This window comes from Vipera ursinii, assembly GCF_947247035.1.
Source record: "Vipera ursinii genome assembly, chromosome: Z".
Classification (NCBI taxonomy): domain Eukaryota; kingdom Metazoa; phylum Chordata; class Lepidosauria; order Squamata; family Viperidae; genus Vipera; species Vipera ursinii.
In genome coordinates, this window is record NC_139517.1 from 12,221,951 (window position 1) to 12,247,143 (window position 25,193).

Sequence of the window (25,193 nt, forward strand, 5' to 3'; positions counted from 1 at the left end):
TTCAAATGCTTCCCCTCCTCCTTAAATGCTGGCACGAAATACGATCCAAGGCGTTATTGGATGTCATTAGATGTGAAAGCTCCTGGCTGGGAAGGAGGGTGGTGGTGGTGGTGAAGAAAGGCAGAATGGAAGGAGGAGACGTTTTTCCAGCCTTCATATTTTGCTGTGCTGACATGCTCTCAAAGCCCAGCCTTCCCAAATTGATACCGTCAATGGATGGGCTGGATGACAGTCCCTATCATCCCCAGCAAGCACACTGTCTGGCAGGAACTGGTGCTCTGGTTCAGGTTACCAAGCAAGGAAAGGCTTATTCTCCCCCATTAGAGGAAGACTTTGCCCAACTATGTTTAAAGGCCTGGGAATTTCTTTCGAAAGGTATTTGCTGCCCCCTGGCGCCCAGGCGTGAACTGTGGAAAAACCTCAGTGGCAAATAAATTGTTTTTAATTTTTAAAGTAAAAGTGCTTTCTCTGCTGTTTTGAATATACGGGGAGGGGAGGGGGGTCCCATTATTTTTAGGCAAGCTGGCTGAGGTCATCAGCAAAGCAGCAGACAGATCTGTTTAGTTTGATCTCACGAAACAGCCAAGTCTACCGTTGGATGAATCCAAGGCCTACCCAAGCTGCTCAGGGCCACTGTCCGGCCGTTAAGATTTTCTTTTTGTCATCTGTGCTGGGTCAAGTCCACAGAAAGTCACTTTCCGGTGGGACTTCCCATTTTGGGGGTGTTTCTTTTCTGACACTTGGGCCCCCACCTGAGTAAGGGGGTGTTTGCGAAGCCTTGTGAAATTAGTGGGATCCATTTCTAAGAGCTTGAAGCTTTGGCTCACCGATAGCATTCTGTAACACTGTGATGGGTCCAACCGTTTTCTAACATCTTGAATATCAGTTGTTTTGCAATTATTTATTTAGGTTTTTTTATAGATTAGAGAGATGATGATGATGAAGTTAGATGAGAGAGTGAAAGATGAATGATTAGATGATAGATCAGTAGGGGTGTGTGTGTGTGTGCGCTGGCTCTCATTAATACAGGGCTCCCCAATGCCTGGCTGCAGTCCGCTACTTAAGGACTGCCTCAAAACATGTCATAAAATCAGGTCCAGTCACATGGCAACCTGCTTAATGACCACAACTTATAACTGTAATTCCAGGCTCAATTATGGTCTTAAGTTGAGGACTCTCTATAATATTATCATTGAGGCAATATTGTGCTACAAAACAGTGGTGATGTTTGCCTTGCTTTTATTATTGTTTATATCCCATTTTTCCAAACAAATGTTCACAGTAACATAATAGAAAAACAAAATATACTGCTCAAAAAATAAAGGGAACACTTAAACAACACAATGTACTGTATTTAATAGTAGGATGTCTTGTGTTCCCTTTATTTTTTAGCAGTATATAATAAATACATATTATCAAATATAAATATACACACAGAGGCAGAAAAGTACAGCATATTATAAATCAGCATGGGGGAGAAGACGTTTTAAAAAGACAAAGGTGAACAACCAAATGCTTTGTATGAGTACAAGATGCTGGTTCCCAACAATTAAAGCCTATACAATCAGCAACATTACCATGCCATCAGATGCTGGCCAGAGAGCTTAGAAATGTTTAAATAACTTACTTCATTAAATGGAACATTGAAATAAATACACCAACAAATCCATGTCAGTTTTATCATCTTGGGGGGGGGGGGAACCCTCAAAATTAGCTTGGATGCTTTTAATTCAGAAGAAAAACCCAAGATTCTGCCCGCATCCTGCTTTCAAACTGAAGATGATTTGTAGTGAAGTGCTGAGGCTCAAAGAAAGCAAGAGTAGGGTAAGAAACCTGGATTCCTGGCTTGGCTACAAATGCCAAGGAAGCTGTAGTCTGGGCTCGTATGTGGTACAAAGGTTTATATATAACTATGGCGTGCACTGTATAACAAGCCACCTTTAGGGTTTGTTTAAAAGGCTAAGTCAAAAGCCACAGCAGTTAAGTTTGTAGAATACTTAACGCGGAAGGAAGCAAGCCATATCATGGTTTAATGCATTGAGGGACGTATGTCAGTCTCAATCCTCTTGTCTAATAATTCTGTTGAAATGCTAGAGAATGTAAATGGTATGAGGCTGTAACTAATTGGCAAGACTCTACTTACACTAGAAAGCTCAGATTTAGTACACAGGTCACTTGGTATGTGTGGTGTGTTTTTTAGAAAATGATAGAAGAAAAATCCATTAAAGAGCAGGACATATTGACTATATAAGTTTCACAGCCTTTGACAATGGATTTTTGGGAGTGTAAAAACTGGGCAAGTCAGTTTTGGTCAGTTTAGTCCCAGGCATAGTTTGAGGTGGAAAAAAGGAAATAAATTTTGACAAATAAGTATTTGTCAATCTGATATTTTAGAATCAGGATTGGAGAACCACTAAAAAAAAAGAGACTAAAAAAAATGAAATGAGAAATGTAACTGTATGAACAGGGTGTCTTTAAGACAGTGTTTCTCAACTTTGGTAGCCTTAAGATGCCTGACGGAATTGTGGGAGTTGAAGTCCATGCATCTTAAAAGTTTCCACAGTTGAGAAACATGAGTAAGTGAATGCAATGCTGACTGGAGAATTTCTCTGGGTTGCTGGATTATACCAAGATACAAGTTGCTTATATACAGATCATAAGATGAAGCAATAGTTTGTTTTTCAAGCCTTCACTGTAAGAGAAATCCTGATTCATGGGTTTGCTAGATGTTAACAAGAAAGCTACACAATGAGGCAAGTCTCTTCATCTGTGGCCTTTGGTAGAGGGGGCTTTTGCACATTGTAGTATGCGGACCAGGCAGCCTTCATGATCCACTCCTCGTAGTACTGGGTTGATGTGAAAACCCCTGGACGAATTAGAGTTCCACATCCATTTCCAAAGCTGGAAATTCCAGCCAAGAACCACACCCCATTGTGGCTGCAAACCAAGGGGTCTCCGATGCTTACCTAGAGATTCAAGATTAGAAAGATTACCATCTCTAGCCAACAAGAACCAAAATGGGAAGCTGTGGGGCAACATTTTCAAATCATAAGGCAGAGATAATGCAGGCAGAACTAAGCAATGCTATTTGGGTTATCTGAATATTGATTCTAGAAAACACAATAGCAGTAGTTGCAAATCATAATTCAGTTGTCCTTTATTAAAGGACAAATATAGCCTCTACTTACAATGTTCAAAAAAATCTAAGTCTGTGTAAAATAAGAGTTGGGATCATTTATTCTGCTTTATTCTGTGGTATTTTTTCAATTTTCCAAAATAACCTACTGGTATCCCCTGGTGGTCTCCCACCAGTCATCTAATTAGGTCCAACCCTGTTTATCTTACATGCCTAGATAAGATCAGCTAGATGCTATTTTGCTTAAGAGCTCCATTAATGGTACTATCTACAATAGTACCTCTGCAGTGTCTTTTATATGGGACAAAATGGATGAAAATTCCTAGGTTGCATTTTGAGTTTCATTGGCTTAAACGAGGAAAAGATCTGAGACAGAACGTCTGGGTTTCATTTCCAATCAACATAAAGAACTACATATTGGATTAAAGCTAGGAAACAGCCAAATAAACCACTTGTTTGTTGGCTTATGGCTTATGGCACTTTGGATTGTAGGTTGTGGTTTCTGTTAATCAAAAAGATGTGCATGAACTGACAATTGAAACTGTGAGTAGGGGAATGAGAGAAATTTTAGGCAGGGGTACTTGACAAACAAAAAATAAAAAGCACTTTGAAATGTAAAGCTGGTCACAGCCTTAGAACAACCCTGTATTTTTTTTTAATCCCATTTATATCCCGCCCTTCTCCGAAGACTCAGGGCGGCTTACAATTTAAGCACAAACCAATGTGCTTAGCAATTGAATATTTCAGCACCACAGATGATGGACAGCTCTATTGTGGGGAAAAAATGATTTTTGCTTTATCTCTTGGGGAACATCAGTGCTTCAGTTAATAATATTTAACTAATCAACGTTTGGGGTGCCTTTTTACTGTGGCAAGGAATTCTAATTTCCCGGGAGTTAGGAAATAGTCTACCTACCCCAAGCAGGGTCAATTTGCATAAAAAAGTTCCCACAAATGTTTAAGTGCACCATTCTCAACATAATTTATCTCTGAAACTTCTAACAAAACAGGCCACGTTTAAATCAAGTGCCAAATTTTTAAAACATACGAGAATCCAAATCAAATATATTTGGTCCTTTCATTTTTTTCAGGGAGAATCCAGAATTCCCAAGTCCCCCCCCCCAAAAAAAAGAAAGAGCCCAGGGTTTGCATGAATTCCATCGTCTGTCATTGTGCTGCTTGTAACCAGTGTTTGCGAGAGTGGCCAAGGTGAAGATCCTCATGATGATTCCATTGATTCTCAGCCACAGCATCTGACAAAAACTTTATTCTGGTGGTGGTGTCTTAGTACATAGTACACCCCACAACAGCTGCTGTATCACTGGCTAATCCCAGAGTACTCCTGAATTCACTTTAATAGTAGAAAAACAAATTTCACTCTGAGGAGAAATTTAGAATTTTAGGATTCAAGGGAAATTCAATTTCAAAATTCCGTACAGGCTGCACTGAAGCAAGCATTTCTGTTTCTTATTCAATGGAATCCGAGGAGGAGGAGGAGGAGGAGGAGGAGGAGGAGGAGGAGGAGGAGGAGGAGGAGGAGGAGGAGGAGGAGGAGGAGGAGCAAACGGTAAAAACCACTGGTGTCTAGCAAAAAATGGGGTGCAGAAGGGACCCATGAGGGCCCAGACAAGCTGTTTCTTACTTTAAGAAGGGACTGAAAGTAAGAAACAGCTTGGCTGGGGCCCTCATTCACTCCCTTTTCGCAGAAAAGCAGCTCAACACTCAGGTAGACGTGCATATGTTACCAAATCTGTCAAAAAGTGCCACTGTTGGGAAACGTGAAAAGACCTAAAGTAGTTTTTTTTTATTGCATTAAAGCTGTTAATGAATGAAGTCATACAAGAAAAAAAAACCTGGACAATTCAGTTTTAAAGAGATAATGCAGCTCCCATTTTTTTCACTTATGTCATTTATGATCATGTCTAAGTTGAGACAGGGACGTGATGGCTCAGTGGGTTAGGACGCTGAGCTTGTCGATCAGAAGGTCGGCAGTTTGGCGGGTCGAATCCCCAGTGCCGCGTAACAGAGTGAGCGCCTGTTACTCGTCCCAGCTTCTGCCCGCCTAGCAGTTCGAAAGCACGTAAAAATGCAAGTAGAAAAATAGGGACCACTACGGTGGGAAGGTAACAGCGTTCCGTGCGCCTTTGGCGTCTAGTCATGCTGGTCACATGACCATGGAGACGTCCTCGGACAAATGCTGGCTCTTCAGCTTTGAAACAGAGATGAGCACTGGCCCCTAGACTTGGAAACGACTAGCACGCATGTGCGGGGGAACTTTTACCTTTACCTTTTTAAGTTGAGACAGGGCAATTCCTTACCTCACAAAGCATGCTTCTGTTATGTGGTGTAGCACAGATCATCTCAGGTATGATGGAAGTTTTATGCCCAGGATCATTGGTCGCATTGTAGCGGCAGTTGCAATTCTTTGGACCAAGGATTTTCACCTCCACACTTTGCAGAGGACCTGCCTTCCCATGGTCATCTGGATAAAGAAGGAACAGTATGGTTGAATAGCGGGAGTAATTCTACACGAGCAGCGTGGTGGCCTAGAGGTGGAGCTCTTCCCTCACAATCAGGAGGCTGTGATTGTGAGGGAAGATATCTCTCTCTCTGGGTGCAAAGAGTGAAAAACATCTGCTGTCAGCTCTGCATAGGTGTCAGGAAGGGCATCCAACCATTAAACACTCAGCTCCATTCAGTTGCCCCAACTCCACCCCAATGCAAGGGATTAGGTAAAAGGTAAAGGTTCCCCCGCACATGCGTGCTAGTCGTTTCCGACTCTAGGGGCCGGTGCTCATCTCTGTTTCAAAGCCGAAGAGCCAGTGCTTGTCCGAGGACGTCTCCGTGGTCATGTGGCCGGCATGACTAGACGCCAAAGGTGCACGGAACGCTGTTACCTTCCCACCGGAGTGGTCCCTATTTTTCTACTTGCATTTTTACATGCTTTCGAACTGCTAATTTGGCAGAAGCTGGGACGAGTAACAGGCGCTCACTCTGCTACACGGCACTCAGGATTCGACCCGCCAAACTGCCGACCTTCTGATCGACAAGCTCAGCGTCCTATCCCACTGAGCCACCGCGTGCAAGGGATTACAGGGTCATTAAAAGAAAAAAAAGGGGGGGAAGTAATGCTAAATCTCTCTTCTCCTTCCCCTGCAAAGCACCACAGATCTCTTCAACATTAGGCAGCATCCTGAGTTGTGAGCAACCTCTCTTTTCTCCACATCCTCTATCTGCATGAGTTGGCAGAGTACAAATTCTATTAAACGCCTATCCTAGATGAAAAATCCATCCCCCTCTCCCATCATGCTGATCTACAACCTACCAATTCTCCGCCCGCGGGTCCAGCAAGTAGAGCCAAAGGGGAACTGGTGGGCAGCGTATGGAGCACAAATGGCCCAGATGCTGTCGTTGAACACCACAGGTTGCGCCAGTGTGACTACTGCAATGTCATAACCTTCCATCATGTCAACGTAGAGACCGTGTAGCTCAATGTTTTGGACAGTTCTCTTCTCTTGCCACGTTTGATTCCCTCCTTCCAGCTGCTCTCCCAGAAATACCTCCCAGCCTTCCGTTTCCTGGCGCCTGGAAAACATGACACAGAAGGGGGGGGAAATGATGCCCAAGAAAAACAAGAAAGGAAGTCTGTGCAATTAGGTTGGATTGAATACAGATGGTCCTCAATTTATGACAATTGGGACTGGAGCTTCTATCATTAAACAATGGAGACATTAAGTGAATCACATCCAACTTTAGAACCCTTTTTGCCACAGTCCTTAAGTGAGTATAGGAATAGAATAGAATAGAATAGAATAGAATAGAATAGAATAGAATAGAATAGAATAGAATAGAATAGAATAGAATAGAATAGAATAGAATAGAATAGAATAGAATAGAATAGAATAGAATCAGAGTTGGAAGGGACCTTGGAGGTCTTCTGGTCCAACCCCCTGCTCAGGTAGGAAGCCCTATACCATTTCAGACAAATGTTTCTCCAATTTCTTCTTAAAAACTTTCAGTGTTGGAGCAGTCACAACTTCTGGAGACAAGTCATTCCACTGATTAATTGTTCTAACTGATTAGTTTCCATCCGTTGCTTCTTACTCTGCCTTCAGGTGCTTTGGAGAATAGCTTGACTCCCTCTTCTTTGGGGCAGCCCCTGAGATATTGGAACACTGCTATCGTGTCCCCCCTTGTCCTTCTCTTCATTAGACTAGACATTCCCAATTCCAGCAACCGTTCCTTATATGTTTTGGCCTCCAGTCCCCTGATCATCTTTGTTGCTCTTCTCTATACTCTTTTTACAGTCTCAACATCTTTTTTACATTGTGGTGACCAAAACTGGATGCAATATTCCAAGTGTGGCCTTACCAAGGCATTGCAAAGTGGTATTAACACTTTACGTGATCTTGATTCTATCCTTTTCTTAATGCAGCCTAGCACTGTGTGGGCTTTTTTGGCAGCTGCAGCACACTGCTGGCTCATAGTTAAGTGATTGTCCACTAGGACTCCAACATCCCTCTCACAGTCACTACTATTGAGCATACGGTATGGTACCACCTATATGTGGTTGTTAAGTGAATCATGCATCTGTTGACAAATTTGGCTTGCCCCATTGAGTTTGTTTGCTGGAAGCCCATGGATAGGTCACAAATGGTGATCCCATGACTCTAGGATCCTGCAGTCCTTGTAACTACATGCTGGTTGCCAAGTGCCCAAATTTTGATCGTGTAATCATGGGGACATTGCAATGATCATGAGTAGGAGGCCCGGTCATGTCACATTTTTCAGCACCATTGTAACTTGGACGGTCATTAAACAAATGGTCGTAAGTCAAGAATTATCTGTAATAATTACCTGCAGTTTGGGGGGTTTGACTTAATATAAAGAGGGAGGTTTCCAGATGTCCTGATTTTTGTAAAGTCAGGCCAAAAATTCTGGGAGTTGGGATTCTACCATAGTCAGTTTGGTCTAGCGATTAAGGCACCGAGCTAGAAATCGGGAGATGGTGAATTCTAGTCCTGCCTTAGCCATGAAAGCCAGCTGTGTCACTTTGAGCCTGTCATTCTCTCTTAGCCCAGCCCACCTCACAGGATTGTTGCTGGGGACAAGTAGGAGAGTGAAGACATGTTTAATGTATTTGCCACCTTGAGTTATTTGTAAAAATAATAAAAGGCAGGATACAAATAAATAGTCACCATCCATGGCTGAGGCTTGGTGCCAGATTCATTCACCTTTACGATACAGAGCAATGAATGGGTCAGCTTAGCTAAGCTTGAGAACATTCAAAGGACACCATTAGTTGAAAAGAAGTTCTCAGATCTAACCCAAAGTCAGTGAGATGAATGTGGATATCGAGCAATGGGCTCTTCCCTACTCAGAGGCTGCCTGACAGCTACTCACCCAATGAAGCACTGGGCAGCAGTCAGAATCCGGTCTTCACCAATTAAAGTGCCTCCACAGACATGCTGCCCTTGATGCCGTAGGCTTGTATACCAAGGCCATGGTTTGTTCTCCTGTTTCAGGACCCCACAGCCTGGAGATCAATAAAGAACACAGGTAGTCCTCAGCTTATGTCCACAATTCAGCCCAGAATTTCTGTTGCTAAGCAATACAGATGTTAAGTGGGTTTGGCCTCATTTTATGGCCTTTCTTGCTACAGTTGTTAAGGGAATGACTGCAGTTCTTCAGTTAGCAACCCTGTTCTTAAGTGACTCTGGCTTCCTCATTGACTTTGCTTGTCAATGTTTGCTTCGCACGCAGTGACCCTTGGGACACGGCAACCATCACAAGTTCTTGCCAGTTGCCAAGTGTCCAAAATGTGATCTTGTGGCCATGGGGATGTTGCAATGGTCATAAGTGCGAAAAATGGTCGTAGGTCACTTTTTCAATGCCACTGTAACTACAAATGGGCGTAAAATGAGGACCACCTGTAACATAAGGTGCCACTTCATCTTATGTCCCCAAAGATAACTATCTCCATCAGCACCTCTTCCATGTTGCAGGGGTGTGCCAGTCATGAACCTCAAACACCCCCAAGCAACGCAGCATGGTGACACTGAAGATTTTCACAGTGTAGGGAAGGGGACAATAAAATAGGAAGCAAAAGAGGCCCATTGAGCCACTGTGAAAGGGAAAACATTTTTCTAGTTTCCAACCCACACACATATCCAAAATTTTACTATTCCACACTGAAGAAGCTATTACACATTCCCCAGGATGTGGCCTTTGGATGCCTAGATGAATAAGGTAAAGGTAAAGGTTACCCCGTTTCCGACTCTAGGGAACCGAAGAGTCGAAGAGCCAGCGCTTGTCCAAGGACGAGCCAGCGCTTGTCCGAGGACGTCTCCGTGGTCACCTGGCCAGCATGACTAGACGCCAAAGGCGCACGGAACGCTGTTACCTTCCCACCGTAGTGGTCCCTATTTTTCTACTTGCATTTTTACGTGCTTTCGAACTGCTAGGTTGGCAGAAGCTGGGACGAGTAACAGGCGCTCACTCTGTTACACGGCACTCGGGATTTGACCCGCCAAACTGCCAACCTTCTGATCGACAAGCTCAGCGTCCTAACCCACTGAGCCACCACATATAATTCCCATCACAAAAAAGGTGCTGATGAGAGCAACCAGCTTTAAACGACGATAGGCCAGATAAGAAGCAATGTTCTGATGAGAATCCTGTGGCCTTCCAAATGTGATCCCAGGCAACATCGTCAGTAGGGGTGGAGATTATAGTTCAATGTAAGAAGGGCTATTGATCCTTCACTAAATGGGTCTTAAATTAAGATTAGCGTGTAGACCAGTGTTTCTCAACCTTGGCAACCTCAAGATGTGTGGACTTCAATTCCCAGTATTCTTAAGGATATTCTGGGAGTTGAAGTCCATATCTTAAAATTACTATGGTTGAGAAACGCTGCTTTATAAGGTGACAGCCATTACACAGAACTGGTGACTAGTTGGAGCAGTGTTTCTCAACCTTTAGCAATTTTAAGAAATCTGGACTTCAACATGGGCTGGCTGGAGAATTCTGGGAGTTGGAGTTCACACATCTTCAGGTTGCCAAGGCGAGCACTGTTGATTCTGCTTTGGGCTGATAGCTGATATTTATTGCAAAAGCAAAACTTGCAGATCTTTGGTTTAAGCATTGGCAATGCAAACAGACTTAGAAGCTTATCCGGCATCCACAGCTGACTTAAATTAAGACCTTTCCTATTCTGAAAAAAAGAGAGGCTGAACTGAAACTGGATCAGAAGGCAAAGATGGAGCAGTAAGGAATGTCCCCAGAATCCTGAAGCAAGGCTTTGGACAGATGGGTTGTCAATGAAGGTATTCACAGAAGTGAGATGCGAAGATGCCTACCTCTGCACATGTAACTGTCAGTGGTGTTGGGAATGGGCTCAATCTGATGGGCAAAGGAGGCCCCTTCAACATGATGCTGGATCCAATTGGCGTAGGCTCTCGTGTCCGTCAAGAGGGTGGGACCGTAGAATTGGGTACAACTCAGCGAGGAACTCATGACCCCAGCCTGGAACCATCTGCCATTCTCCAGGCAAACCAGCGGGCCGCCTGAGTCGCCCTAGGGTAGAAAGAGAGATTATCTGCATTTTCTCTGCATGGACGGTGGTGTATCACCCCATCCCTTCCTTTGCTTGCAGGTTCTCTTACTCCATGATCCACCAGTGGGAGCTAATGGCAAGGAGATGTGTCCCGCTGCTAAATTAGAAACCTCTCCAGCCTCGGATGGGCAACAAAATTAAGCCGAGGGCATGGAGCAGATGAAGGAAAGGAACTAGAGATGGGAACCAGCATAAAGAGTGAGAGTTGTGAATTCATGGATGTAAAACCAACCAGCAGAACTGAGAAATCTTGTTAGTCTTTTAGTCTTAATCATAGAAATGCACAGCTGAAAGGGACCTTGGAGGTCTTCTAGTCCAAACTTCTCTTGACAACCTCCAGCGATGGAGCATCCCCAACTCCAGAAGGCAAGGTGTTCTATTGATTAATCATTCTCACTCTTAGGAAATTCCTTCTTATTTTCAGGTTCGATCTCCTCTGGTGAGCTTCCACCCACTGCTTCTTGTCCTGCCCTCAGGTGCTTTGGAGAACAAATCCACACCCTCTTTCCTGTGTCATCCCTTCAAGTGTTGGAAGTCGGCTGTCATCTCTCCCTCTTTGTTCATGAGGCTAAGCATATCTAGCTCCTTTAGCCCTTCATCTTACGATTTAGCCTCCGGAGCTCTTATCATCTTTTGCTGTTCTCTACTCTTTTTAAGGCTTCAGCGTCTTTTTTGGTGTGTGTGTGTGTGTGTGTGTGTGTTTTAGTCTTAGCTTTAGGTTTAGGCTTAGAGCTTTTGGATAGATTTGTAAATAAACCTACAGTTTCAAAAGTTGAGGTGCATCTCCCCTGTTTTGTATCCTCAAAAGAATTTCCAGTTTGGAGAAATGGAAAGCCAAAGCAATAGCAAAGGTCAAGAAAATGACGTCCTGGAAGCCAACATCAACCAAAATCAGAGGTTGCAGGTTTCTGTAAGGTTCACACACGAAGGATGTGAAAATGGGGTGGGGCTTTGAGGGCCAGTGGTGGCCACCTTCTTGACTTTCTTAAGGGGTCAAGCTGTTCTCCAAAGCACAGGAAGGCAGGACAAGAAGCAATGGATGGAAATTAATCAGGGAAGCAACGTAAAACTAAGGAGAAATTTCCTGATAGTGAGAACAATTTATCAGTGGAATGGCTTGCCTTCAGAAGTTGTGGGGATGCTTCATCACTTGAAGTTCTCAAGAAGAGACTGGACAGCCATTTGTCCAGAATAGTATAGAGTCTCCTGCCTCGAGCAGGGTGTTGGACTAGAACAGACATGTCAAACACAAGGCCCGGGGACCAGATCCGGCCCACGAAGTGGTTTCATGTGGCCCGCGAAGCCATCCTGGAAACAGTGAGGGAACGGCCTTGGCTCTGGCCCAGAGACCCTCCTTCTGCCAGAGACCCTCAGATCTGTCCCACTCCTGCCCAGGCCCCCATAGGCACCCTTGATGCCAACGATGGAGAGCTGGCCACGCCCACCCAGTAGGCCATACACACTTTAGCCACACCCACCCAGTAGGCCATGCCCACCCTGGCCATACCTACCCGGCCCCCTGAGGGCAACCACAATGCTGATGCGGCCCTCAATGAAATTGAGTTTGACACCCCTGGACTAGAAGATCTCCAAGGTTCCTTCCAACCTTGTTGTTCTGTTATATGGGGCTAGACCGAATGTATCTCAAGTTATACATAAGACTGTCTGCTGAATTCTGTGCCAGCCAGAAAAAAAATGGAGGGAAAAGAGGGAATTGTACTTCCTGAAATGTCTTCTAGCCTCTGGATTTGAAGATTCCCTCAAGCATTGCTGCAGACTCCCAAGCTTAGAACTAGAGGTCTAGAAACATTCTTGCTTTAAAATTAACAATTTTAAATTGTGTACAATTCTTCTCCATCAAAGGTAAATTTAAAGTTATTTAAATTTAGTAGCTGGAACATTGGGGTTAAACGGTGAGCCAGAACAGACAATTGTAGTTGATAGATTGGAATGGGCTGGCTCCTGTATGAGGTAATTGTGCTGTGATTGGTAGCGCTGGGTGTGGAGGGGGAGTTTCTCTTTTTTCCCCACCTTTTTCTTCTGTGTGCCTTACATGCTCTGTGATTTACCTCATGATGCTCGTTTGTCTAACTATCTTGTCTGCTGTAAATATAGATGTAAAATATATTTATCTATATAAAACTACAAGTTTGCATCGGTGTCTCTGAATTCATTTGGACACCTGCTATGCAATTCCCTGACAGGTCAGCAGGGTTAGTGTTAGAAATTCTGTTTCTAACACCACCCATAGCAAACTAAGTACAGTCACCATGTGCTTTACTGCTCAACTATATTACTGTAACAGGAAACAGGAAACTACTTAGGAAAAAAGAGCATAGAGTATATACCACAGATCCAAACTTGTAAATACTGCCACCTACTGGCAAATGTTTCTGTAGTTGTTGCAATACAAAATGTATTCCAACTTTTATTTCAACAGTTAGGAAGTGGCCAGATAAATGCATGCTTCTTTGCAGGTTGTAATGTTTGACTAACCTTACAAGGTCCTCTCTTGCGGTCAGGAGTCAGGGCACAGACCATGCCAGGCAAGGCAGGGCTGATGATCCGCCTGTTGCGCAGATTGCTGTAAATGCAGTTGCAGGTGTCGATGGTCAAGAGGTCCATGGTTATTTCTTGGAGGGGCATGGGGTCCGGCAGATGGACTGGAAGACAAGAAGGAACGAGGTTAAACCTGCAGAAATGGTAGCCCTAAGCACAACACTTTGCATTTAGGTAGCCCTAAACACAACACATACATGCACACATTCCAGATACACTCAAGCATGCACATACAAACACTACTATGCTTGCACATACATATTCATTCTCTTGTCTCTAGTACAGGTAGTCCTTAACTTATGACCACAACTGAGCCCCAAATTTCTGTTGCTAAGCAAGACATTTTGTGACTTTTCTTGTCACAGTTGTAAAGTGAATCACTGCAGTTGTTAAATTAGTAACATGATTGTTAAGTGAATCTGGCTTCCCCATTAATTTTGCTGGTCAGAAAGTCACAAAAGGTGATCAAATGACCCCAGGACAGTGCAACCATCATAAATATGAGTCAGTTGCCAAGCACCTGAATTTTGATCACATGACCATGGGGATATTTTTTTATTTTTTATTTTATTTATTTTAATTCCATTTATATCCCGCCCTTCTCCGAAGACTCAGGGCGGCTTACAAGCTTAGCAGTAGCCTTCATTCTATGTATATGCCTGCTTGTTAGGGCTTTCACACACACCCCAAGCGGCATTATTACAAAGTCAGCTTATTGCCCCCAACAATCTGGGTCCTCATTTTACCTACCTCGGAAGGATGGAAGGCTGAGTCAACCTGGAGCCTGGTGGGACTTGAACCTGCACTAATTGCAGGCAGCTGGTGTTACTTAAGGAGGCATTAGCCCACTGCTCCACCAAGGCATACAACGATCATGTAAAAAGCAGTCATAAGTCACTTTTTTTTAGTGCCGTTGTAACTTCAAACGGTCACTAATGAACTCTTATAAGTTGAGGACTACCTGTAGTTTCTCAGACAAGATACTGTCCTGTTCCACCTCCACTTCACTTCAGCTTGGCTTCAGCCCCAGTTTCTTCCTGTTTCTCTATGGGGCTGTATCCATTGCCACTAATCCCATCACTTCTATGGATCCTGGCTTCTAATCCCCTAGGGACTGCCTCTTTCTCAGTATGCTGGTTTCTCCCCACAGACGGGAGAAAAGAATGCAACCAGCATGATGATGATGGCCTGTGATAGTTTTATCCATACTTAACATGTCCAGGACCCACCTAAAGCAGTTTTCCCCAGCCTCTACCAGGCCTTGACCCATTCGGAACCGGGCTGCAGAAGTGGAGGGTGAGCGCGCGCACACATCCCCACTTGCGCAAGCAGTGGCCGAGCGTGTGCACGTGTGTTCCATTTGCGTGAGCGGAAGCTGCACGTGCCTGCTGCTCATGCAAATGGAGCTGTGCGTGCCTGCATTTGCCTATTGCTCGCATGGAACCATCCCCTCTCCCCCGCTTCCCCCCCCCCGCCAATCCACAAAGCTGGGAAGGTTGGGAAACTCTGCCCTAAAGCCTCTCCTTATAAATAAGAAACTCCAGACCCTTCATTTTTTAAAAAAGACAAAGCTGTATTTTACAGATCCCTTGAGCTAGATATAAAGACCCACCAGGCCTCTCCCCTCTAACCCAGAGGTCCCCAACCTTTTGGGCACCAGGGACCGGTTACATGGAGAGAGGTTTTTCCGTCGACCGGAGGCTGCGTGGTTTTGTGTGCTGCCTGCATCCTGCGGATGGGGCTTTGCTTGTTTGCTTGTTTGTTGCTGGCATGCCGCGCCTGGTACCGGTCCACGGACTAGGAGTTGGGGGACCCCTGCTCTAACCTTTTATATTTACCATTGGCATCGACGTCTCCCCAGCCAGTCAGCCAGCACTGGGTCCCAAAGGCAAAACGGTGATCGGCATAGGGCAGGCAGATGGGCGCGATGACTCTGGAGAAGCGCACAGGCTTGGCCAGGTGCACCAGAGCGATGTCATGACCTGTCTCGTAGCTGGTGTAGTTTTCGTGAGGGATAACCCTGGAGACGTTCCGTTTTGTCCCTCTGCCCCTCCGGCCTGTCAGCTTCAGGCTTCCCAAGATCACGTTCCAGTGCTTTACATGGATTTCTTTCCCAATCCTGGAATAAAACAGCATCCATATAAGAGAGCTCTAATTCCCTCCAAACATCTGCCATCTTGTGCCACTTTGATGTGCCAGACCAAAATTCCCATCATTTACAGCCGGTATACAGTAAATGGCTGAGGTTGGTTAAACAAAGGGCTCCAGTGGGAGGCACCAGGTTGAAGAAAGAGTGCCCTGAGGTAAATGACAGGGGTTTGCAATGAATTGATAGAAAAAAGTTGATCACTTTTAGTAAAGACAGATGGAACAGTCCTGAAATGTCTGTTAATTACAGCTAGTCCTCAACTTACAACCATTTGTTTAGTGACTGTTTGAAATTACAGTGGCACTGGAAAAAGTGACTTCTGACCCTTTTTCCACATTTAACGATCATTGTAGCATCCCCATCATCACATGATCAAAATCCAGATACTTGGTACCTGACTCATATTTATGACAATTGCCATGTCCGGGAATCATGTGATTGCCTTTTGTGACCTTCTGACAAGCTATCAATGGGGAAGCCAGATTCACTTAGCAACCACGCTATTAACGTAAGAACTACAGTGATTCACTTAACAATTGTGGCAAGAAAGGTCATAAAATGGGGCAAAACTCACTTAACCGTCTTGCTTAGCAACAGAACCTTTGAGCTCAATTGTGGTTGTAAGTTGAGGACTACCTGTATTGATTTCATTCAGACACACCTAAACTACCAGTCCCTTGTACCTCCAGGTCGAACTGTCTTTCTGGAGAATTGGTTCCAGAGTAGACAACCCAATGATGTGTTTTGGTATTCAACAGCTACTGGTTCAATTTGATTTGGTTCCATTTGAGTCAATTATTGAATTGTAGACTAGTACAAGCAGAATGTCCTGAGAATAGCTAGATAGATAGTTAGGTAGCTACAGGCAGGCAGACTGGGATAAAGATGCATATCTGTGTGTATGTCTGTCTGTCTGTCTGTGTGTGTGCGATGATGAACAGAATCAATTCTAAGACAAAATTAAAATACATTTAGTAAACAATCTAACTAGCAACTCTAAAGTGAGCTCCAGATGTGTAAAGTTATAATGTAGCAGAGTCTAAAATTACATTAAATATGATAATGTGTAAAATTACAACCAAGTGATATAATATCTAACATTTAAACGAATTACAGTTACAGAGAGCGCATTGCCGAAAAGGAAGGCCTTTCGGGGTCCGACCGATCTTTCATGCTGCTGCACCAAAGCCAACTACATACGTCGTAACAAAAGCAGCTTTCTATTGCCAATTAAAATCAAAACGGTCTTCAATGGGGAATGGTGGCAGGAGGAGGTTAAGCCACCAAATAGCCACCAGGAGGTACAAGGAACCTTGTCAGGCTAAGAAGCATATTTAGGGGCATGAAGAAAAGGGAATCTATGTTCACTTACTCGAAAAAGCAATGGGCAGCAGTGACAACCCATTGATCATTAATGAGGCTTCCTCCGCATACATGTTGGTTGCGATATTGGACACTGACTTGCCACCGCCACTCGCCAGGCTGGGCATTCACGCCACCCGCTATCCGTAGAACAGGCTTTTGGACTCCACATGTTAATGCTGGATGGGGAACAGGAAGATTAAAATGCATCTTTTACAGAGATTATCCAATCTTGTTTTGGTCCCTCGGAGCCACTATTGACTCCTGGCAACGGCCCTAGATGAGACTGCAGTTCTATTGGTAAGGTTTATGGAAGTGGTTTGCCCTTGCCTGCTTCCCAGAGCTGATAGAAAGTGGCTGGCCTGAGTCATCTAGCTGGCATCATGCCTATGGTGGGACTAGAACTCAAGTCTCTTGATTTGTAGCCTGGTGTTTTAACCACCATACCAAACTAGCCGTCACCTGATAGCATTTCTCAACTTTGGCAACTTTATGATGTGTGGACTTCAACTCCCAGAATTCCTCTTTAAAAATATTAAAGCTGTCATCAGCCATCTGGGATTAATAGTGGCATAATCTTGTTCTTCTCTTACTGACTAGTGAAATGTATAGCTTCAGAGTAGGTAACCATCTTTGATGGGATTTTTTGGGGGGGTGGAAATCATGCTTCGTTTATGAAATAGCCCTAATCATATCAATACGATGCAAGACCAATTTTGAAATATTTTCCAATTTAAACACAGAAGCCCGCCCAAATATTGTTTGCAGGTACCTTTCAAACCTAGGATGGAAGGGTCACGTACTAATTCATTTTCAGCCCAGCCTTAATGCTTTATTACTCTACTTTAATGAGAAAGAATTGTGAAATAAAAAAAAAAGTATGGCCCATTAATGAACATACCTGGACCTGATGATCCTCTCTGAAGAACTGGTAAAAACAAAAAACAGGGTTGTGAATGTTAAAATCCTTTCAAAAAAAAATCCAGAGTTTGTTAAATGCTTACATAAATCCCCTTTGCTACCAAGCAGACATTTAAAATTACATATAACTAAGATAAAGTATCAACAATTAGAAATGAATCCACAAACACCCTCAGCTTCGCTGGAGAATTTCTATTGGCTATAAGTGGATTTATTTGATAGTGAAGAATTGCCTTTGAGATAAATGGAGATGTTTGTTCTGGGTTATCTCTGCAGTTGTGTGACTTCAGACATATTAGTCATGCCTGATTCAGTTCAAAGGAGCTACTCAAAGAGGCAATTTCTAGTTAACTTGCAACAGTTAACAAATACAAGGGGCTTCCAACTCACTCCTTGAAGGATCTCCCCCTCATTTCCACACGAAGAACTGATGAGAAATGTTGGCCACAAATATTTGAACTGGCCTCTTTTTCGCACCCGTGTCACGAACATTGTCATGTGATCAGCAGTAGTTGGTAAGTACAGGAAATCCTCGGCCTATATAACCATAACTGTTTTGCCCCATTTTATGACCATTCTTGCCACAGCTGTTAAGTGAATCATTGCAATAGTTAAATTAGTAACATGGTTGTTAAGTGAATCATTGGCTCTGCTTGTCAGAAGGTCGCAAAAAGTGATCAGCTAACCCCAGGACACTGCAACCGTCGCAACTACCTGCCAGTTTTGCCAAGCATCCGAAGTTGGATCGTGTGACCATGAGGATGCTCCAATGGTTGGAAGTGTGAAAAATGCACCTAGGTCACTTTTTTCAGTGCCATTGTAACTTTGAATGGCCACTAAATGAATGGCTGTAAGTCGAGGACTACCTGCAGCAAGATGGATCATTTCTGCTTAGAAGATGTAAACTGCTAATTCCTGCAAATTGCCATTAAGAGACTCAGTAATTATTGAAAGTTAAGTAGGATGAATTCTGGTTACTATGTAGAAGGGAAACCAGGCCAGATCTTTACCAATCTGCTCCATCATTTTATACATCCTAGAGACCAACCAGATGCCCTCTAAAGCAGTGTTTCTCAACCGTGGCAGCTTGAAGATGTGTGGACTTCAACTCCCAGAATTCCCCAGCCAGCTGGCTGGGGAATTCTGGGAGTTGAAGTCCACACATCTTCAAGCTGCCACGGTTGAGAAACACTGCTCTAAAAGCACAACTTCTGGGTAATGCTCTGCTCTCCAGATTGGCAAATTTAAATTCAGCCCTTCTCTCCTGCTGACCTCTGCTCAACTCTGCCTCAATAAAGTCTATTTGCTCTGGAACTTTCTAATATATCAAGTCTATTCAGCTGAAGTTAGATGTATATTTTGTTCGTTGACCAGGAGCTATCCAGGCAGGCTGAAATCCTGAAATCCAGATGAAACACTAAAAATACAGGCTGGTGTGGCTTTGTCTGTCAACGGAGAATTCTTCCCCCTCTCTCAACATGGGACACACCAGCCACCTTGACTAAGAGCTTTAGTACGAGCTAAGATAAACTCCTGGTAGGTGTAATGCTTGCAAACCATGACTTAATCCTTTTTATCCAGAAGCCTGCTGCCTAAAGCAAGATTTTACGGAGGCAAGATTATCCCTGAAAGAAGAAATGGGGATCGCACTTCAGGGTCCACATGCACCTTGCCTTTCAGCATTCTAAGATGGCGGCGCCTGGAATGGCTGCGGCTGCATTGGCTCTTGAAGGCGAATAGTTTTGGGAGGGATAGTAAGGGCTATAGGCCACATGATCAGGAAGATTTTAATGTGTTTGAGCAACATGGTGGAACTAAGGTAACATACGACATACGACTGACAATCTTTGCTGGCCTGGCGAGTTTCTAGTTGTTTTGGAACTGTTGGTGAGACCGTTAAAAGTCGTTGGCGCTGTTTGAATTTGTTCTGCCAGCATCAAGATCTGACTGCTGGCCCAGTGATGGATTCTATTGCAAATCAGGGCTGTTCCCAGAGGAGGCAGAGGAGGAGAGGACCTGGAGCTTATGGAGCGAAGGAACTGGATGAGGCTGTCGGCAGGCCCAGAGGAAGAGAGAGAGGCTTTTGGAGGAGTTGGTGGCAGCGGCAGCAGCGTGCTCCAGGGGCGAAAAGAAGCAAGGCCTCTTTAAGGAAAAGGTGGAAGAGTCAGGATCAGAAAAAGGAAAGAAGGTGAGGTTGTCGGAATACAAGCGAATTTGAGGGCTAATCCACATGGAGCCCCATTTCCATCTGTCCTGTTTGCCATCGTTCACTCCCTAGAGACTAAAATGGACAATGTGAAATTTGAGCGGGCCCCGAACAAGGAGCATATATCGGAGGTGGTGACCCTTTGAGAGCTGTATGCAACGAAATTTCATTTTGATGTATGCTGATTGGTGTACATTCAAAGTGACAATAAAGTTATCATCATCATTCATCCCCTCGTTCTTTGAATCCCATTCAGTTTATACACTGAGTAAAATCAGCACTACAAGTAGTCCTCGACTTACAACCATTTGTAAGTCCTCGACTTACAATCTCGATTTACCACTTGTTTCGTGACTGTTTGAAGTTACAACGGCACTGGAAACCGGCACTGGAAAAAGTGACTTATGACCATTTTTCACACTTACGACCATTGTAGCATTCCCTGTGGTCATGTGATCAAAAATTAGCTGCTTTGCCCCTGGTGTGTATTTATGATGGTTGCACTGTCCCAGGGTCATGTGATCACCTTTTGCGACTTTTAAAGTCAATGGGGGAAGCCAGATTTGCTTAACGACCACGATTCGCTTAATAACTGCAGTGATTGGCTTAACCACTGTGGCCATAAAAGTTGTAAAATGGAGCAAAACACACACTACTGCCTTGCTTAGCAACAGAACTTTTGAGCTCAATTGTGGTCATAAACTGAGGACTACCTGCATGCAATTCTGAGCTGTTTACATAGATTTCAGTTTTTAACTACGGTATATGTATGTGTGGCTGTGTGAGTAAATGAGTGTCTATGTGTGCTTATGGAACCCTCTTGAATATTGTCTGTAAAAAGAAAAAAAAAAGGAAAGCACCCTGAGGGAAATAGCTTTCCTTTAAAGCCAGCCTGTGTTTGGCTAAATTTCTTATTTTCCAGATGTTTTAAAAATAATTAAAAGTTCTCCCCACTGCTAAAAAAGAAAAATCTGAAGTGGTACATATATTTCTCAGGATTTTTCTTTTTCCCTCATTTGTCCCATAGGCCAGGTCCTCCTTAGAATTAAATTGTGGTTCAAAATTGAAAAGAATGTGGGTCAAATGCTGTATTTTCTGATAGGCTTTCTAGACTATGCATAGGGAACAGGTCCAAAAACTCAAGATGGCGGCCGCAACAAAAATCAAGATGGCGGCACCACCCTCTTTATGTATAGAAAGTTATGGCTGCCATCTTAACTTTTGAAATCTCTTGCTTATACCCCTGGGGTCTGTTTACCACCTCTCTTAGGTTTGGCTTGCAGTAGCAGGAAATGAAGGACCAGGGCAGGGGTAGGCAACCTTGGCTCTTTTATGACTCATGGACTTCAGCTCCCAGAATTCCTGAGCCAGCTATGCTGGCTCAGGAATTCTGGGAGCTGAAGTCCATGAGTCATAAAAGAGCCAAGGTTGCCTACCCCTGGACCAGGGATTGTCACTTTAATTTCCCACAATCTCCCAAACCCCCTTCAATGACCACGTCCACTAATTGTTGGCAGATTTAAATAACAAGCCAGATTATGAACTCAGGTTTGAGCAACGGCAGTAACTGGATATACAGCATGCGCTAATACAGAATACAAATGAACAAAAGAGCCGGAAAATATGGGAAAGACACAAAAGGTGGGATAAATCTCTTATTTCAATATTTTGTCTGCCCAGTGCTCGTGACGGACGTTTACAAGGGTTGAGAAAGAAAGGGAAACCCCAGTAAAAGATCTATCCTGTTTCTTAGCAATCAAGTGAACAAAACGATAATGTGCCAGCACATCAAATCAGGCCTTGATACAGATCCCACCATTGGTGCCGTTTTCCTAGTCACTCCTCCAAGGGGAGGTCAAAAAAGTCAAAATGGCCTCCACAGCCATGTGGATTGGACTCTAGATAGTAGCGTGGTGTACAGATTGGATCTCAACTTCAGCAACTTTAAGATGTGTGGACTCCAACTCCCAGAATTCCTCAGTCTTCATGTCCACTGATCTAGATTCATCTAATCTCGAGTTTCCCTAATCAGCCAGGTTTTAGTTACTCATGACTATCTTTTTGCATGCATTTCTGTGAGCCTCAAACGTGGCTAGAAAGGAATCTGGTTTGGCACTGGAGAACACGTATGTATAAAATCAGCCTTGGTGGAGCAGTGGGCTAATGCCTCCTTAAGTAACACCAGCTGCCTGCAATTAGTGCAGGTTCGAGTCCCACTAGGCTCAAGGTTGACTCAGCCTTCCATCCTTCCGAGGTAGGTAAAATGAGGACCCAGATTGTTGGGGGCAATAAGCTGACTTTGTAATAATGCCGCTTGGGGGGGGGGCGAAAGCCCTAATAAGCAGGCATATACATAGAATGAAGGCTATTGCTAAGCACATTGATTTGTGCTTTAGATTGTAAGCTGCCCTGAGTCTTCGGAGAAGGGTGGGATATAAATGGGATTAAAAAAAAATTCCCTGTGTTTTAGGATAGCTGTCTTGTTTTGTGAACAGGACCAACAGTTGCCATCTTGCTGTTTTGATCCCTTCTCCCTCCCACCCTACCCCACCCTGGACATTCTGGCCTTCTGCACAGTCATTGGTCATGGCCAGCCCCTCCCTTGTAAAACCTCTTTGCAATCCTGAGAAAAATCAAATATTGAACTTTGAGATCTGAAATCTGAAAAGATTTCCTGCTCGTGTCTGATAGAATGAAGAATGATGGTGGCAAACAAAAGTGGCCTTTTTAAACTAGCGTTTCACAGGTTAAGGGGTTGGAGTTCTGACATTTAAAACAGGTCATGCTGGTCAGTTGGGAAAGAAGATTATAACTCTTACCTTTCCCAACATTGACCTTCTTAGCAAATAAAAGTACAACTGTTTGGCTTTCCCACTTCTTCAGATTCCTACCATAAAAGAACTTCAGGGGAAAAGTGGGGAACCTCCCCCTCCCCCCCCGCCGCGCCCCCAGGAAGTGAGGGAGGTCAAGATGGAGGATGTGAATGCACAACTGAGGGCCCTTTGGGAACCACTTTACATTAGCTGGTAGCTTGTTCTACTGACTGCTTCGGTGTCTCCAAGACACAGAATGTCAGCAAAGATAGCAGGCAAGAATTCAACAGGGGGAGATTTCCCCAACATAATGTCCTTGCACAAAGAGATTGGGCTAACTGGCTAGATAGATGATGGATGGGTGGATGGACGGACAGACGGCTAGTTGAAGAGAGAGAGAGAGAGGTCACAAAATAACCTCTGCAAACTTATCAAGAACCATAAGTACAGAGAGAAGAATAATGTATCTTCTCCCATTTGTAACATCCCCAGTGGAAGAAACTTTACACTGGGAGTACATGCGTGCTCTCCAGTGCCAAGCCATGTTTTAAGACTCACAGAAATGCATATGAAAAGTTAGTCATAAGTAGCCTGAGCTTGGCTGATTACAGTGGGAAACTGAGAATAGACAAAACTAGATCAATGCTTCTCAACCTTAGAAAATTTAAGATGGGTGCTGGGGAATTCTGGGAGTTGAGAGTCCACCCGTCTTAAAGTTTTGCCGAGGTTGAGAAACACTGGTCTAGATCCAATATGTACACTGCACTGTAATCTAGAAGGGTTATCTCCAGGATTCTCTGGTGTCCTCAGACCAGCTTTTTGCATTACTGAGCTTCCTGACTCGGAATAACTTTTGTCTGCTAAATTCGTGCCTGTTGGGTAGATTCTGAAGGCACAAAAACCTTGGTTATTCTTAAAGGCTGCCATTTGTTGCACAAGCATCACCAGCGGTGATCCTGCTTCTTGAAACTTTGGCTTTCCTCCATCATTGCCCCTGCTCTCTTGTGAAACAGTGTGCGTTTCCTGTATAAATTGGAAATATATATTGAAATCGCCTGCTTCTGGAACTAATAAGAGCCCCTGGTTTGCAGAGAGCAAAGGATGCTCATCGTCGCTGCTACATTGGGAAAAAAATTTACTGATTTCTGCAGATCAGCATGGAGCAGCCAGGATAATAAATGCTGTCTGCTTTGCTTAGACCCCCTTCTTTCACCCTTTTTCCTTTCAAAATGAGCGATGAGGAGATTTTGAACTAAATGGCTCCATGGGCACTACTTCCAGACATTATTTAACTTATTCTAAACAAAGATATCACACTGCAGAATCTGACTGATGCTAAATTGTTGTTGGTTGTTCCAGTTTGTCCCAAAGAGGATATGTCGCCTCCAGCTGGGTTTTTTTTTCTAATACTGAGCACCCCCATTTTTTCAGAAGCAGCCAGAATTAAATGAGATTATGCAACTTTCCAGCCACTTACATTTTTTCAATAAAGTACCGATCGCTTGCATTCTCTCCCTGCTTTTTGTTAATCATTAGCTATACCCCCCCTCCGATGCACTTGTGCCATTTCTTAACCCCCATTTAAAAAACATCTTAAATACTATAAATATTTTTTAGTGGGGAGGTTATGGCCCTTAATGGCCCTTATTCCCACCCATTATCCAGCCATGCCTACCATATGGCACATGGTAGAACTCTGTCAACTTACTTATGGCAGATAATATTTGTTTTAGCCAAAGCTGTTGGGTTTGGCTGGCAAATTTGGCTTTGTATTCTGCCGCCACAAAACAGTGTCTGTTGAGGAGGGAGACGCTCCATTTAACCACCCAATTACCTCCTTAGTAAACAAACTGCAGATTGTCCAACTGCCAACTGAATCATCTATGCAATAAATTATAAATCAAACTAGCCCTGTATAGCCCAATCCCACACCTAGTTTCACTAACCCTTTTATCCAAGCTTAGTAACTCACCCATAAGAACCAAGGCCAGAATCAGCCCAGTGTTGGCAGATCTTATCTGTCTTGTCATCTTTGCCAGGTTATCTCTTTGCATCTGCTTGTTCTCTGCAGGACTCAAGGTTTATATATATTCCAGGCATGTTGCAGGAGGAGGATCTCTGGGTTGCTCCACCCCCCCACACACCTCTTCTTGCTTGCACAATCTGGCATTTTTCGGCATGTGTAAGGCTGTAGCCAAATTAGTCATCTTCCTTCCCCCAGCCACCCCCAAAAGGACTTATGCTTTGCCAGAATATTGACAACAGTGGTCCTGCTGAGTTAGCAGAAGTGTGGGGGGGTGGGGGGGGAGGAATATGAAATTTTGATGGTTCTGTGGCTTCTCCCTTGCCACCTTATGCTGCTTGCATCTCTTTGGGTTTTACATATGCAGGAGTCCTTTTTCAGGGATACAGACAGAAGTAAGCTTTTCCTC

At 43.9% G+C, this 25,193-nt stretch overlaps 1 protein-coding gene across 1 annotated transcript; it reads right to left on the minus strand.

The window, feature by feature from the left end:
• Positions 1-1,726: 1,726 nt before the first annotated feature.
• On the minus strand, positions 1,727-24,815 carry PRSS53 (serine protease 53; the record flags this gene model as incomplete). Its single annotated transcript, XM_083378076.1, has 10 exons — positions 1,727-2,966; positions 5,455-5,618; positions 6,462-6,721; positions 8,540-8,672; positions 10,495-10,711; positions 13,248-13,414; positions 15,149-15,429; positions 16,832-17,000; positions 17,723-17,749; positions 24,734-24,815. The coding sequence occupies 10 exons, from the start codon at positions 24,813-24,815 to the stop codon at positions 2,742-2,744; spliced, it is 1,725 nt and encodes a 574-aa protein (XP_083234202.1). The 3' UTR covers positions 1,727-2,741.
• Positions 24,816-25,193: the final 378 nt, after the last annotated feature.